This window comes from Mustelus asterias, chromosome 11 (assembly GCF_964213995.1).
Source record: "Mustelus asterias chromosome 11, sMusAst1.hap1.1, whole genome shotgun sequence".
In the NCBI taxonomy this organism is placed as follows: Eukaryota; Metazoa; Chordata; class Chondrichthyes; order Carcharhiniformes; family Triakidae; genus Mustelus; species Mustelus asterias.
The window spans coordinates 55,163,972-55,181,608 of NC_135811.1; the positions used below are offsets into that span (position 1 = coordinate 55,163,972).

Genomic DNA, 17,637 nt, shown 5'->3' on the forward strand with positions numbered 1-17,637 from the left:
AAATCGCAAGACAGTGGCATTGCAGAGATGGAAGAGCTTGCTGTTCCACACAACATAAAAATAAGTAATATCACGTGTGATTCTTTCAAGATCTCATGGAGCATGGATCCAAAATACAAAGATCGTATCACACATTACTTCATTGATCTTAATAAGAAAGAAACTAAGAATTCCAATAAATTCAAGCACAAGGTAAAATATTCTATTATAAAAATGTTTACTTAAAGAGTTTTAAGATGTAAAATTATTTGATCTTTCATGGGCCAAAGTTGTTTTACAAAATAAATCTACATATTTCTATATGCACTGGTTACAGTGAAAACTGTATCTCCCCTTGAGGAAGCAGATTCTCTTAAAGAGGAATGAATTCTATTGAAGTACTAAATAATCTCAAATAGCAATGAAGATACTGATGTGCCAGTAGTTACTGTTATTGTACCTTGTCTCTGTGTGTTAAACTTTCTTATTCGAAGCCCTCTGGAAGTTGATGTTATAAACAGGATTTTTCTGTTGGGGTATGTGATGACCTTTGACCCAGAAACAGTGCGGTAAGGAAAAATTCTTTAAAATTTTGAGGGAATCTGTAATTGTTTTTAAGAATGTTTATAAAGGACTTCTAAGAGTTTGCATCAATTCTAAGGGATCGATTTTAATTTTCATGCAGAATTAGAAATACAGGTCCATGTGACCTGGCGGTCCTTGAAGCAGAACCAGCAAGAAGAAAGTTAAAATATGAAAGCTGTGTGGCCAGACACAAAGTAGTTCTGCAGTGGGGGGGGGGCACAGAAGACAAACAAAGGAAGTGCTGCTGTAAAGAAAACAGGAGAACTGAAGTATAGGTGCAGATAGAAAGAGAAAGCAAACAGAAACAGAAAAAGGAACACGGAATTTGTGTGATGAGAAACCAGCAAAGCTCCCTACCAAAAGGGCAACTTTCGGTTTGGCAGTGAGAAGAAAAGTAAAATGATGTATGAGAGAGCTAAAAAGGACTGAATCCTAAATATGATGCAAGTAGCTCAGACATTGGAAAGAGTTGAGAGTTTGTATCAGAGAACCAGATCATGAACCATGCATTGTTGGTTGGTCGATTGAAAAGGAACTCTGGAAAGCGAGTGAGAGAGGGTTCATAGACATGTGCCTTGTTGGTATTAACTGTAGCTGGGGACCAGTGATGATGACTCCAGGACTGAATGGATTGAGTGGATAAATAAGAGATTTAATGTACCAGAGGCCGAGTTAGAGAACTTTGGAACGGCCACATTTGTGCAGAGACCGAAGCAGGTGTTAGTTGTCATGTATCTTTGTTGTATGACTACTTAAAAATAGATTTACTTTTTTATTTGCAGTATCATTTGCCTATTAATTCATGTTTAATTGACGTGAATTCTGATTTTTGTTCAAGTATAAGTTACAAAAAGTGAAATCTTGTTGGTAATTTATTTATTTGGGGGCCATTTGGTAAGTTTGGATATTTTAGTTTACAGTTTTCCCATGGGGATCATAATAGAATAATATGAAGTTAGGTTGTATTTGTACTAAAGTGAGGAAAGCTCCCTGGAGGCCAGCGTGCACCAAAAATCTGCTTTCAAAACATTTTAGATGAACTGGGATTACTCATTATCCTGGAGAGAACTCAGTGGAGTATTTGCAATGCAAGTCCTGTGTAAGTACTCAGTTTCAAACATGCCTGTGTATAGTTTCAATGATTAAATGATTTTGGAAGTGTTCTTAACTTTAATTTATGTAAAAGTACAGAATTCTTCTGAAGAATTATCGCTTAGGAATGCCGTCCTGTGAAGAATGTTTGTACCATGTGCTACCTAGATTAGACAAACCTCCCCTTGTTACTCTCTAAATAAAGACATGTATCATATATTCTGGGTCATGCAACTTAGTTTTCTCCTGGCATCAGATGTAGCTTTCTCTCTGTCGATTGGAATGGCGGAGTGTAAGCAGCTTTAAGGAAAATACCAACCACTGTCAGTTACCCAAAGATACTGAAGAGGGTGGATCAGGAAACAGAATTAGCACTTAGGTCAGTAAAACAGAGTAGGAAGCAATGAAGAACTCAACTAGAGGTAAACATAATAAGTAGGTTTTTAAGCATGATGCTGAAAGCAAGTAATGCATCGGGAAGTGTGTGCTATAGGAAAGACTTCTAAAATACTGAATACAAATGAATATTGCCCCACACATCGGGGAACGAAATGCTGTGATCGCAGTGCAGCAGCATTACAAGCATGCTCTTTTTATATGTGTTTGGTATTATTACAGACAGAGATCAAAGGCTCTGCCTATTGTAACATTACATTTTTGATAACATAGACAACAAATGATAGGAAATGTTTTTGGGATCTGGAAACTAAATGGTTATGTTTCTTGTGACTTTTTTGTTTAATTGTCTCATCAGCTATTTTAAAACAAGATTTAAAAAGTCACAAAATGTTTTTTTTAACAAGCAACCTGAAAGGCTTACTCAGGCTGTGATTGCTGTGTCAAGAGGTAATTACAGTTACTGATGAATATAATAAATGCATTACTTGAGTCAGTGCTTCGGCACAGCTATTAGCAGAACATCTGGGACTTCAGCATGTAATTTCTGCTCTCAGTCACTCACTCTATTAGCATAAATTGGTCAGCAACAATGGAAAATGGATCGGTGTTTTTTGCTGGAACGCCACACATTTCACGTGCAACCCATTTCTGGTGGACAGGATAACAATAAGACTCCTGTAGCATGGAGATTTCAATTATATTTATACAGACTGGGACAGAAATAGTGTAAAGGACAAAAGGTGGAGGAGTTTCTGAAGTGCATCAAGCCGAACTTTCTTGAACGGCACATTTCTAACCCAGTGAGGAAGGAGGCTTTGCTAAATCTCGTTCTGGGGAATGACGTGGGCCAAGTGTCAGGGGAAAAATTACCAAATGATGATCCATGTATCATAAGGTTTAGATTAGCTTTAGAAAAGGACAAAGACCAATCCTGAGTAAAATTCTAGGGCCAATTTCAGTGCGTTGAGACTGGATCTACCCTGGGTATATTGGAATCCAAAATTGGCAGGCAAAACTGTAATCGAACAATAGGCTGCCTTTAAAGAAGAGATGGCTTGGCACACCTGCGGTACATTGCTGCAAGGGGAGTAAGATAGTCAAAGCTAGATCTAACTGGATGACAAAAGAGACAGAGAATAAGATGAAGCAGATAAAGGGTGCAGATGGTAGGTTAAGAGTGAGAAGCAGGCTGAATATGGTAAGATTGGAGGGGAACTGATAAAAGGAAGAAAAGGAGCAAAGAGATAGTAGGGGAAGAGACTGGCAGCTAACATAAAAGGGAATTGTAAACTTTTCTATCAGTCTAAAAAATTTTCTATACATAAAAAAGGGCAGTAAGAGGAAGAGTAAGACCGATTAGGGACCAAAATGAAAAGATACACTTGTAAGCAGAGAACATGGTGGAGGTATTAAACATGCACTTTGCATTTGCCTTCACCAAGGAAGAAGATGCTGCCAAAATCATAGTGGAATTGGAGGTAGTTGAGTCACTGAATGAGTAAAAATTAATAAAATCAGGGTACTAGAAAGGTTGTCTGTACTTAAAGTTAATATCCAGGACTGGATGGAATGCATCCAAGAATGCTGAGGGATGTAAGGGTGGAAATTGCCAAGGTACTGGTCACAGTTTTCCAATGTTTCATAGAAATCATAGAAACCCTACAGTGCAGAAGGAGGCCATTCGGCTCATCGAGTCTGCACCAACCACAATCCCACCCAGGCCCTATCCCCATATCCCTACATATTTACCCGCTAATCTCTCTAACCTACGCATCCCAGGACTCTAAGGGGCAATTTTTAACATGGCCAATCAAGCTAACCCGCACATCTTTGGACTGTGGGAGGAAACCGGAGCACCCAGAGGAAACCCACACAGACACGAGGAGAATGTGCAAACTCCACACAGACAGTGACCCAAGCCGGGAATCGAACCCAGGCCCCTGGAGCTGTGAAGCAGCAGTGCTAACCACTGTGCTACCGTGCCGCTTCTTAGACACAAGTTTGGTTTCAGAGGGCTGAGGAATTGTTAATGTTGCACTCTTGTTAAAAAAGGGTGTAAGAATAAACCAGCAACTACAAGCCAGTTTATTTAACCTCCGTGGTAGAAAGCTTTTAGATACAATAATCTGGGACAAAATTAACAGTCACTTGGACAAATGTGGATGAACTAAGGAAATCCAGCACATAGGAACACCACCACCTGCAAGTGCCTCTCCTAGCCACACACCATCCTGGAAATATAATTCTTCAGTGTTGCTGGGTCAAATCCTGGAACTCCCTCCCTAATAGCACTGTGGATGTACCTACACCACATTGACTGCTACAGTTCAAGAAGGCAGCTCACCACTACCTTTATAAGGACAATTAGGGATGCACAATAAATGCTGACCTAGCCAACGAAGCCCACGTCCCATGAGTGAATATAAAAAAGATTTATGAGAGGCAAACCATGTTTAGCTGAATTGATTATGTTCTTTGATGAAGTAAAGGAGAGGGTTGTTGCGGGTAATATGGTTGATGTGTACACGGACTTCCAAAAGGCTTCTAAAGTTGCCATATAACAGGTTTGTCAGAAAAGTTAAAATGCTTTGAATAAAAGGGATAGTGGCAGCATATATGTGAAGTTAGCTGAGTGACTGGAAACAAAATATTGGTGAACAGTTGTTTACCGAAATGGAGGAATGTATACAATAATGTTCCCCAGGGGTCAGTACTTTGTCCACTGCTTTCCTAGACCTAATTTAATGATATAGACTTGGGCACAATTCTAAAATTTGCAGACAACACAAAACTTAGAAGTATTGTGAGCTGTGAGGAGGATAATGATAGACTTCAAGAGAATGTAGCCAGACTGTTGGAAAGGGTGGACATGTGGCAGATGCAATTTATTGCAGAGAAGCGTGAAGTGATACATTTTGATAGTAAGAAGAAGGCAAGGCAATCTAAATTAAAGGGTGCAGTTCTAAAGGGCATAAAACCCACAGTTGAATCTACCTCCACCACACTCTAAGACAGTGCATTTCAGATTCTTACCACTTGCTGTGCGTAAAAAAAAAATGTTTTTCCTCATGTTGCCTCTGGTTCCTTTGCCAGTCACCTTAAATCATTGTCCTCTGACTCTCAACCCTTCTGCCAACAGGAACAATTTCTCCTTATCAACTTTGTCCAGACTCTGTGTGATTTTGCGGACTTCTATCAAACCTCCTTTCAACCCTCCCTTCAACCTGAAGCGAGTAGCCCCAGCTTCACCAATCTATTATAACTAAAGTCTGTTATCCCCGCAACCATTCTTGTTAATCTTTTCTATAACCCATTCCAATGCATTTGCATCCTTCTTAAACAGTGGTGCCAGAATTGGACACAGTTCTCCAGTTGTGGCTGCAGGAGAACTTTTCACCATTATTTCCTTGCTTTTGTACCCTTATGCCTCTGTTTATCAAGCCCTCGGTTCCAGGGATGAGGGATCTCAATTAAGTGGCTAGATTAGAGAAACTGGCTTTTCTTAGAGAAGAGTATATTGAGATAAAATTTAAAGAAGATTTAATAATAAAATTCTAAGGGGTCGATTGAGATTGATAGAACAGAATAGTTAAGAGAGAAATTGTTCCCTTTGGCAGAAAGGTTCAGAACCAGAGTAATGGATTTTTAAAAAAGCAAAGGCAACATACGGACGAGCTTTTGTGTGGAATGAGAGCTTAGGGTCTGGAATGCACTGCCTGAAAGGATGGGGCGGCAGATTTATTTGTGGTTTCAAAGGGAATTGGATAAGCAGCTGAAAGGGAAAAAAAATCACAGGGGTTATAGAAAAAGAGGGTGGGAAGAGACTAGCTAAATTGTTCTTGCAGTGAGTCAACACAGACATGACAGGCCAAAAGGCTGTCCCCTATGCTGTAACCGTTCTATAATTCTATATCAAATTTTCTGCATTGTTATTGCCAATTCAGATTCTCACTGGAATGATAATATGCAGCACTAGAGTTCCAAGTCCCCAGGCCAAGATTCACCAGACTTCAACGAGCAGTGACTTCTTTGTGCTACCAATGTTGCTCCTGCTCACTATGTGCCACCTAATGCAATTTTTCTGACTCACTATTTCCCGTGAAGTGACTATCTTTGAGATGGTGCTTGGAAAGATAGAATAACAGTACATGCTGTAAAGTGCTGGCATCAGTGAAGTATGAGGAATCGAGTTTGGAATGGATTGCCTGTGGAGTGGAACTCACATGACACTAAGTACAAGGACTTGTGAGAATTTCTTGTTGAGATTCCTGATATAATAATGCAAGATAACAAACCAAGACAAATAGAATAACAGGATGAAACCTCAATTGTGACATTTCCCTCTTACTTCCCCATGTCTGCTCAATGACTCTAGGTTTGTGATCTGTTTTGCAACACATTTTCAGTGGTTAAAGAGGCTTCCAACAACCTATAGCTTCTTTTGAACTTAAATTTTTTGTAACCTCAGTGCCTCAGAGAAAATATTAGCTTTGATGATAAGCACCATATCACCTGCAGTTTCATTGCTTTATCCATTTGAGAGATCAGAGTTCCATTTCTTCTGCAGGATGTTCCTACTAAACTGGTGGCAAAAGCAGTTCCTCTGCCGATGACAGTCCGCGGCCATTGGTTCTTGAGTCCCAGAACAGAGTACACTGTGGCTGTTCAGACTGCATCAAAGCAAGGCGATGGAGATTATACAGTTTCTGACTGGAGTGAAGTTGTGGAATTCTGCACTGCAGGTAAAATTATATTTGAATGATCTTCTTAAGTATAGAAACATAGGAGCAGGAGTAGGCCTTTCAGCCAATTGAGCCTGCTCCGATATTCAATATGATCATGGCTGATCATCCACTTCAATGTCTTTTACCCACACTATCCCTATATCCCTTTATGTCATTGGCATCTAGAAATCTGACAATCTCTACTTTCAACATACCCACTGACTGAGTTTCCACAGCCCTCTGGGGAAAAGTTTCACAATCCTGAGTAAAATATTTCTCCTTATGTTAGTCGGAAGTGGCTTCCCCTTTATTTTGAAATTGTGTCCCCTAGTTCTAGAACTCCCCAAACAGAGGAAATGTCTTACCTGCATCTATCCTGTCTTTAAGTATTTTGGAGATTTCAATGAAATCACCTCTCATTCTTCAAAACTATAGAATACAGGCCCAGTTTCTCCAGTCTCTCTTCATAGAACAGTCCTGCCATCCCTGGACAAATCTGGTGAACCTTCGGTATACTCCTTCTATGGCAATTATATCCTTCCTACGTTAAAAGGACCAAAACTGCACACAGTTCTCCAGGTGCAGTCTAGCCAAGATTCTGTACAATTGAAGCAAGACTTCACTACTCCTGTGCTCGAACCATCTTACGCTGAAGGCTAACATACCATCAGCCTTCTTAAATTGCCAGTTGCACCTTGCATGTTAGCTTTGAGTGACTTATTGATGAGAGCACCCAGGTCCTTTTGTACATCTACACCTTCTAATGTCTTACCATTTAAAAAATACTCTGTACATCCGTTCCTCCTACCAAAGTGGATAACCTCACATTTTTCCACATTATATTCCACCTGCCATGTTCTTGCTCACTCGCTTAATCTGTCTAAATCCTCTTAAAAAGGCCTATTCAGACAAAAATCATTCTAGCTCTTTCTGGGCTCCAATAAGATTCTTGCAAAAATAAAATTATCTCTATTGCTTTATCCTTCTCCAGATTGATATCTCATTTGTTATGGCAAGTGGAACAGTGACACCAAAATTTTGTGACATATGGGCTGGAATTCTCCGGCCATTCACTCCAATGGGATTTGCCAGTCCTGCCAGCAGTGCACCCCCGCCCGTGGGTTTCATGGCGGCGTGGGGTGACATCAATGGGAAATCCCATTGACAGCAGCAGGACCTGAAAATCCACTGCTGGCGAACAGCACGCCACCTTCCACCGCTGGGAAACACACGATTCGGAGGCCGGAGAATCTCACCCGAGATCCTTGGCTCCCCCATATTGCATTAATACCAATCCTCAGTTCATTTTCATGGTAGCTGTGGTTGTGGTTCTTCCAACAAGAAGTATTCTCAAACCAATCTACCAGTTTTGGAACGTGCAGACCTTCTAGTTTACTAAGTAATCATAGAAATCATCATCATAGAAACCCTACAGTACAGAAAGAGGCCATTCGGCCCATCGAGTCTGCACCGACCACAATCCCACCCAAGCCCTACCCCCACATCCCTACATATTTACCGACTAATCCCTCTAACCTATGCATCTCAGGACACTAAGGGCAATTTTTTTTTTAGCATGGCCAATCAACCGAGCCCGCACATCTTTGGACTGTGGGAGGAAACCGGAGCACCCGGAGGAAACCCACGCAGACACGAGGAGAATGTGCAAACTCCACACAGACAGTGACCCAAGCTGGGAATCGAACCCAGGTCCCTGGAGCTGTGAAGCAGCAGTGCTAACCACTGTGCTACCGTGCCGCCCCTATAACCTGTCTCACAGATTATCTAACAAAATGAACTAAGAACTGGCTTTGGTTTAGTGTATAATGAGATTGGTGGAGTTGACCCCTTGAAGTGACATTATCTGGATGATTATTTTCCATGGATGAAAGTTAAAGATACAGCTGGAGTAAGGAAAATCATTAAGAATATAAAAACTAGGAGCTGGAGTGGGACACTTCCTCCTTTGAGCCCGCTCTGCTATTCAGTAAAATCATTATCTTTACCTCAACTCCACTTTCCCGCACCATCCCCATATCCTAAATAACCTGAGTATTGAAAAATGTATCAACTTCAGACTCGAATATACTCAACAACTGGGCATTCGCAGCTCTCTAGGGTAGTGAACTCTGAAGATTTACAATGCTTTGGGTGAAGGAATGTCTCCATCCTAGATGGTGGCTATTATTCTCAGACTTTAACCCTTTGATCTAGATTCCCTAATCAGGGGAAACATTTTCCCAGCTTCTATCTTGTCAATCTGCAAAAATGTTTTATGGGTGCGACTTTCTGCCCCGCTGCACTAGTTGAGTAGGGTACTGGGGCAGAAAATTTGAGTAAGAGGCAGAACGCAAGGCTGATTTAAATATTTATAAACTTATTTTAATTTCATTTGGACATAATAGCCCAGGCTCACTTAGCTTTCCGAACTTGCCGGTGGAGGTCCTTGCCAGCGAGGATCACAGATGGTTCCCACCAACACTCTGGTTTTCAGACTTTTAGAAAGAAAAGTTGTGAGTAGAGATTGACAGATCCCTAAATGCCAATGACATAAAGGGATATCGGGATTTTTTTGGGACGATCACCCCCATATGTTTAGATAGTTTCTTTACAAACTCAGGAATACAGACATAATCTACTCAATCACTCCTTAAAGGACAATCATTTCACGCCAAGAACCAATTCAGTGAATCTTTGTTGCTTTCCTTCTCGGGCAAGAATGTTCTTCCTTAGTAAGTAGACCAAAGCTATATACAATAAAATCAGCGTGGTGATGATTTCTATGATTACTTAGTAAACTAGAAGGTCTGCACGTTCCAAAACTGGTAGATTGGTTTGAGAATACTTCTTGTTGGAAGAACCACAACCACAGCTACCATGAAAATGAACTGAGGATTGGTATTAATGCAATATGGGGGAGCCAAGGATCTCGGGTGAGATTCTCCCGAAGATTTATTTACTCATACTCCAATCCCTTTGTAATTAATACTAACATACCATTTGCTTTTCAATTAAAAGCAAAATACGATGGGTGCAATTCTGTAGAAGGGTCATATGGACTCGAAACATAAACTGTGTTTCTCTCTCGACAAATGCTGCCAGACCTGCTGAGTTTATCCAGCATTTTCTGTTTTTATTTCTGCCTTCGTAATTGCTTGCTGTTAACCTGGATTTTAACTTTCTGTGAATCATGCACAAGAATATCCAGGTCCTTCTGAACGCAAACATTTCCCAGTCTGTCACCATTCAAAAAAAATTCTACTTTTTGTTTTTCTTACCAAAGTGGATAATTTCACACTTGGCCAATTTGTATTCCGTCTGCCATGGTCTTGCCCACTCTGCCCCCTGTCTATATCCTTCTGTAGCCTCTTTGTGTCCTCCTCACCACTCACTTACCCATCTTACTTTGGTATCATCAGCAAACTTTGATACATCGCACTAATCCAAGTCATTACTTTAGATAACCAACCCTAAGATGTCCTGTTTATTCCTACTCTCTGTTTTCTGTCCATTAACCAATCCAAGTTTGTACAATACCATCAATCCCATGAGTCCTAATTTTGTGTAATAATCTCTGTGACATCTTGTCAAATGCTTTTTAAAAATACATCTTTAGTCTGAATAGACCTTTGTAAGAGGATTTATACATCCATTAACATAAGATGCAATCATATTGGTTGCATCCTCAAAAAAGCAACAGATTTGTCGGATACAATTTCCCTTTCGTAAATCTATGTTGATGCTGGACCTGCCCCGTCACTGAATATGGCATGGAACAGCCGGGTGCCTAATTAACAAGGTCAGGGCTGGAAGATCTGGTGTGTTTCCCCGCCAAGCTCCGCAGTGGGAAACACTCCACGTTTCCGCCACGGTACTTCATCTCAAAATGGGGGAATTCCTCCCAAAATATTTATTTAATGTCTCATCTGTTTCCTTATTTCCCAGTCTAATTTCACCTGTCTCTTGCTCTAGTGGGCCCACATTTACTTGTATCATGGAATATTTAGTTTCCAACCTTGGTCACTCTTCAACCACGTTCTCTATAATGCCTCTGTATCTAACCCATTTCTTTCTACTTTGTTGCAAATGCTTTGGATATTTACATATGTGCCTTAAACGTCAACTTTATTCTATTTTCCCTGATGTTGCCTTAGTTACTAATTATTATCTTTGTTAAACTTGTTGTCCCTTCTGGATCCACTCTGCTTATTTTTACTGAAGTCACTCCTCTGGTCCAATGCCTTGTCTTTTCTCTTCAGACATATAAATTTACTGTTACCCAAACTCTCCTTCCTCCCTATTAATTTAAAGTTCTGTCACTCGAGTCATCTGATTTATCAGGATACTGGTCCCAGCCCATTAAAGTGGATTCAGCCCAATTCCCATGTACAGGATGAAGAGAAATTTTCTCCAACTAAATATTGGTAAGATCAACAACATTGTCCTCGGTCCACACTACAAACTCCATTCCCTGCTACGGACTGTATCCCAATCCTTGAATCATAGAATAGAATCCCTACAGGGCAGAAGGAGGCCATTTGGCCCATCGAGATTGCACTGACCTCAATCCCACCCAGGCCCTATTCCCCTTACTCCACATATTTACCCTGCTAATCCCCCTGACACTGGGGTCAATTTAGCATGGCCAATTAACCTAACCCTGAGGATTGAACCCCGTGCTGTCGGCACCAATCTGATCCACACCGGCCAGCTAGACTCCTCAAGGAATCCAGGCTGCTGTAGCAACAGAAACTTTTATATCCACGGATAGTGATGGGAGAGCCTCCAAATTGTTTCCATCGTATGACTGACCAGGAATCTCTCCTGCTCTTATTGTCTATCATTGGTGTATGTTCGAAGGGTGGCATGGTGGCACAGTGGTTAGCACTGCTGCCTCACAGCGCCAGGGATCCAGGTTCAATTCCTGGCCCGGGTCACTGTCTGTGTGGAGTTTGCACATTCTCCCTGTGTCTGCGTGGGTTTCCTCCGGGTGCTCCGGTTTCCTCCCACAGTCCAAAGATGTGCAAGTTAGGTGCATTGGCCGTGCTAAATTGCCCTTTAGTATCAGGGGGACTAGCTAGGGTCAATGCGCGGAGATAGGGCGGGATTGTGGTCAGTGCAGACATGATGGGCCAAATGGCCTCCTTCTGCATTGTAGTGATTCTGTGATTCTGTGAACCCGCACATCTTTGGAGTGTGGGAGGAAACCGGAGCACCCGGAGGAAACCCACGCAGACACGGGGAGAATGTGCAAACTCCACACAGACAGTGACCCAAGCCAGGAATCGAATCTGGGACCCTGGCGCTGTGAGGCAGTCCTAACCACTGTGCCACCGTGCCTTGGCAACTATCTGAGGCTGAACCAGACTCTTCACCATTCTGGTGTCATATTTGACCATGAGGTGAGCTGCTAACTACATATCTGCACCATGACTAAGACTGCCTAAAATTCTTGTCCTTTTTTCAAATCCTTTCACAGTTCTTTCTAATCTCCTCTAGCCCCACCCATCTTCTGAGAAATATGTCTTTCTCTAATTCTGGCTTCTTGGGTATTCCATTTTTAATTTCCCCACCATTGGTAGGCATGCTTTCAGCTCTGGAGTTCTCCATCTCTCCACCTCACTTCCATTCCTTTATAACACACCTCTTTGAGCAATCTTTTGGCCACCTTCCCTAATGTTGCCTGATGTAGCCCAGTATCAGATTTTGCTTAATACAGTTCTGTAAAGTGCTGAGAGACAATTTGTACGTTAAAAATGCTGTTTAATACAAGGTTTTGTGTTTCTTATCCAAAACACCAGGCAGGCAACTCAATCCCTGGTCATGGCTGCAGAGATTAGAATCTGTCCCCTTGACTATACTGCCCCCCTGCCACTGTCACTTTTTTTTATTTGCCACACATGAATGGTCTCCTTAGCCACAGTGCCATGGCTGGTTTGTTTGTCCAGCCTGCAACCTTTCATCCACAAGAGCAACAGGAATCTCCCATCTGTTGGAATAAGGACAAAGGCCGAGGTACCTCCAGTAATGCAACTGGGGTTTTTACTGTGTGACTTGCAACCTCCAGCAGTATGTCATTGATGAGCTACCCACCTCCCAGCATTTCATACATTAGCAGCTACAGCACACAGGGAAGGTGTCCTAGACAGGGGGATGTAAAATTTTAATCCCTCCTAATTTGACAGGAATCTATCAGTTCCAGGATCAGGATATTCCTGTCCCAATGGCAAAGGACCTGGATGGCCCTGAATTAGGAAACTCAACAAATAGTGAACACTGTAATTACATTCTGCTGACAGGCTCCAGAATTATTCATTGTCCCAGGTGAGGATGAAAAAGAAAGAACGCTGCAGGGCTGTAGCAAATTGTGGAATATTTATTTGACTTATTCTCCATATCATGACCATTTTGAACATAAGAACACCTGCAAATGATGAACACCTGATTTGAGTCCTTTAGGATGTCCCAATTTACAGTTGTTACTGTAGTGCGAAATCCACAAGTATCTGTTTGATATGGATTTTGCACACTCTCTTCCCATAATGTTACTCTGTGCTTACTTAAACACATGCGTTCTGTTCTTCTCCCCCCTTTTTGATTGACTCAGTATAAGCTGTTACATGTGAAAGAACAATTGCAAAAATGTTAATTCTGAAATAAACTTAGACTTGAATCTTTGACTTTGCCTGCTTTTAAAAGCAGAAAATGCAAGAATTGTTTTAAATATTAAGTGCTTCCATGCACCCTATAAGAGGTGAATTTTGGGGCCTGCAATATCTGTCAAAGGTTTTCAAACAGAAGGAAATAAGCCGTCATCTCCTTTGTAACAATATGATTGAGTTTAAATGAATGCTACTGCCTTTTAAACGAGGAAAAGGGTGAAAGTGTTTAATGTAGAAACAAGACAGTTAAGAAAGCTACAGGTACTTGGCATGGATTTGTTCCGTTTCAAGTTTAAGAATGATTAAGGTTCTCATTGCATTTACCAGGCAGTGGATGTCCCAATTAAAAGTGCCATATACCATGACCCTGAAAATTTGGGTGCCCAATGGCACACTCCTGTTGTGCCTCACGTTCACAGGGAGTGCAGTAAAGGGGTTTTCCTGCTGGTTTTCAGCAGGATCTGTTGGAGATGAAACTTCCACCCAAAACAGATTTGTCATGGGTTTTTCGAGTCTGACTTTAACATTTGGATAACTAATATCGCAGTATATCTTTAGCTGCAGCCTAAAGGAAGCCTGGACCATTGGTTTAAACATTGGATTTTTTGACATGGTGATTGATAACACTGAGTTTGCTTACTTGCTTACTGAGCTGCGAAAGTTACACCACTCCACTGAGAACAAAAGTGGTCTAATATTGATGATAATCCTTAGCCCACAGTGAGTCAATGTGAACCTGTTTACTGTTTGATTTTGTTTCCTTTATTCCTATTCTCTCTTTAAAAAAACTAATAATGTGCTATTTGGGAGTGAGCCAACATGCAGGTTATGTGTGACATTCTTCATAATTCAGATAACCCTCACATACTAGAAATGTAATTGGTTTTGCGAAACATTTCTTCTTTGCTTTGACGTTGTCAGATTGGTCCCACCTCCTGCTATGTGTAAAGATGTACATGACAGCTATTTTTTTCCCTCCTGCCTACCTCCATTTTGAGAATAATGTTTAAGCTCGTACTATTATTTTAGAAGTCAAATAAAAGTAAGGCTTTTTTTTTTGGAAAAAGCATTTAGTAGGGTTTTAATCGGAATGCTCCTGCTTGCTCCATCAAAAAAGAGATTTTTAGCAATTCCTGAATAGTCTTGTCCAATGGTCCCTTTAAGGATTGCTGGTTAAGTTGCACACACTCAGGTATGAATGGGTGGAGAATGCTGCGCTCACACAGTCCATTTGTAGCTCAGAATTACACAGGAAGCACCTGATTGATCATCTTGCTGGTGCCAGTACAGAGCGAGACTGCGGATAGTTGGGAACCTGTCTCGGGGGCAGGGAATTCATATGGTGTTCGTGGAAGTGGAAATGACTAGGGTTGGGAAGCATTTTCCGATCAGGGCCATTGTGATCTCCTGGACTCGTTTCGATCGCCTCAGGGGGTCGGAGAGGAATTTCCCAGATTTTTTTTCCCCATATTGGCCCTGGGGTTTTTCACTCTAGGTTTTCGCCTCTCCCTGGAGATCACATGGTCTGGAATGGGGGGGTGGGGGTGAGTTAATAGGTTGTAATGAACAAAGCATCGTAGCTGTGAGGGACAGCTCGGTGGATAGGATATTGGTATGTAGATAGGCTGGAAAATTGGGCGGGGATCCTGGATTCAGGATTCAATCCTGGACCGGGGAGCGGCGCGGGCTTGGAGGGCCGAAGGGCCTGTTCCTGTGCTGTATTGTTCTTTGTTCTTTGATTGAAAGTAGCCTGCCACTGCCAATCTCAAGAGCCTACCCAAGATGGAAGCAGCTGGAGTAGAAGTGCAAAAAGGCTGGTAAATCAGGACTGAGGTATAGATCAGGAGTAGCAAATCATCTGAGAATCTGATGAAGGAGCAGAGACTGAACCCAGAAAAAGAACATAGGATTGTCTGCAAAGCTTACAAGAGTTTTTGATCTTTCATTTTTCTCTTGTCCTTGCTTTCAGATAGCATACCTTCACAAGACATATCTTGAGAGCGGTTTTCTGGCCATGTTGCACCTGGTGCAAATCCCACTAAGTAGGAAAAGTTCCATGTGAACCCAAAATCAGGATTTGCACTGGGCACGAATCAGTTTGTGATCTTCCTGGTTCCTTTCCAATGGCGCAAACTGGATTGCACCCAGAAAGGATGAGAATAGGGTGGCACAGTGGTTAGCACTGCTGCCTCACAGCGCCAGGGACCCGGGTTCGATTCCCGGCTTGGGTCACTGTCTGTGTGGAGTTTGCACGTTCTCCCCGTATCTGCATGGGTTTTCTCCGGGTGCACCGTTTTCCTCCCACCGTCCGAAGATGTGCTGGTTAGGTGAATTGGCCATGCTAAATTCTCCCTTAGTGTACCCGAACAGGTGCCGGAATGTGGCGACTAGGGGATTTTCACAGTAACTTCATTGCAGTGTTAATGTAAGCATACATGTGACTAATAACTTTAAGTTGATTTAATTGAAATTGACTTAAGTTTCAAAAATACTTATGAGACTGACATGCGATCCTCTACCCTCCTGGAACCCGGAATGTTTCTCCCACCTCACCAAGCAGAAAGGCACACGGGCGTATTTCACTACAGGTCCTTTAAAGTGGGGACCAGGTGCCATGGACTGTGAGGGGGAGCAAGGGGGTAAGTACTGCTCAGCAATTACCTTCAGGGTGCAGAAGGGGAGGTCAGCCACTGCCCATGGTGTGGGCGGGAGGGGTATTCAAGGAAGCTGGGGGTTGGGGGGGTTGGGATATGCTGGAGGTCCTCAGGCTGGGTGCCTCCACTGGGATGGGGGTCACGTGGCTCGTCTTCTCTTTGCCTGCTGAAAAACCTTTGAGGTCAGTTTCAAAGCCCAGTCGTGTAGCATTGGCTACTCTGCTCTCTGTTTGCTTGAGAGGCTCTGAGTGTTTTTGTTGACATTCCATTTCATGCCCCACTAACTATTACAAGCACCAAGTCCAGGTCTGGTGGCTGTAGCCTCAATCAAAGGAGCTTGTCAGATATTAACACAGCACTTCACACTGCATCAACTCTGAAATGCTTCCTAGAATGAGCACCTGTTATGTCTAAGCTCATCATTTTTCGAAGGGGAATTTTTATTTCTGGTCTAAACTGCATGCCATTCCTGGAAGCTGGTTTTCACCCAAAAAATAGATGGCTCCACTCAGAAATCATATTGCAAGAGGACCTTCTCACAGCCACTATTTTTCTCTACATGATTATCAGAGAGGTGAACACAATCCCCCACCTGTTGCTGCCAATGGAGAGCGGCCTGGGGGATCAGGGCTCCTGATGTGGGCAGGAATCTCAAAACCAAAACCTATCAACCCAAGAGGCTGGCCGTATGTCACTCAGAGAGAGAGGGTGGGATAATCATGTTAATAGGAGGGGAGGGGGCAATATCTGGCTCCCTGTTGGGCTTTAAGTCATAGGTCTGCACTGACTGTCCAGATGCATTAGGTATGATAGCATGACAGCAAAAAGAGCACAAGATGTGCAAGCCTGAGTATCAATGGTGGCTTATTGGTCTGGTCTTGTCTGCCTCTCAAAATACTTGTACCCTCTCATATTCCAGCAAGTCATACTTGTAAAACCAATAGGCCATCACCATATAACCTTTAGCACTCTCAACAGCCCCACTCTTCAAGCCAAGGTTAGTGTAGAATCCTAAACTGTCAAGGGTTGATTGCTGGGGGCTGGACATTGGGAGGGGTAGGCTAGCAACTCACAACAGTGACCACCATAGCACATGATGGATCTCACTGTAGCTAATGTGAAGGGAGGATACAGCCAGATGGGAAGCCATTGGTGACAGTGAGGGACCATGGGCAGTACCTCTGGGCATTGAGGTGATGAAGTATTATAAACAACAGAATTCAAGGTGGTGCATGCTGCCAGAGACAGAGAAGGCTTGGAAGCCTCCAGGATCGTGAGACCAAGAGGTGATGGGAGGGATTGAGGGTCCTGGGATGGATAACCTTACTGACGATCTCTCTCCTTCTCCCAGTCCTCCCAGAGTAACAATGCATTTTGGAATAGAATCGGTCGAGCGGCAGCTATTCTTATTAATGCTGTTGTTGTGGACAGACATCACTGACTGTGGCAGGAGCAAACCAGGCTAGAGTGTGAACCAGAACAGTGGGCCCCTGGTCAGCTCAGGACCCAGCCACCCATCAAATCGAGAGGAGGGGCCAGGAA

At 42.5% G+C, this 17,637-nt stretch overlaps 1 protein-coding gene across 1 annotated transcript in view; it reads left to right on the top strand.

The window, feature by feature from the left end:
* The window catches only part of LOC144500539 (phytanoyl-CoA hydroxylase-interacting protein-like), a 25,886-nt gene continuing 8,249 nt past the window's right edge, over window positions 1-17,637 (top strand). The window contains exons 1-2 of the mRNA XM_078223620.1: window positions 1-192; window positions 6,623-6,797. Coding sequence (XP_078079746.1) covers window positions 28-192; window positions 6,623-6,797 — 340 coding nt within the window. The 5' untranslated portion in view covers window positions 1-27. The remainder of the gene's footprint in view (window positions 193-6,622; window positions 6,798-17,637) is intronic.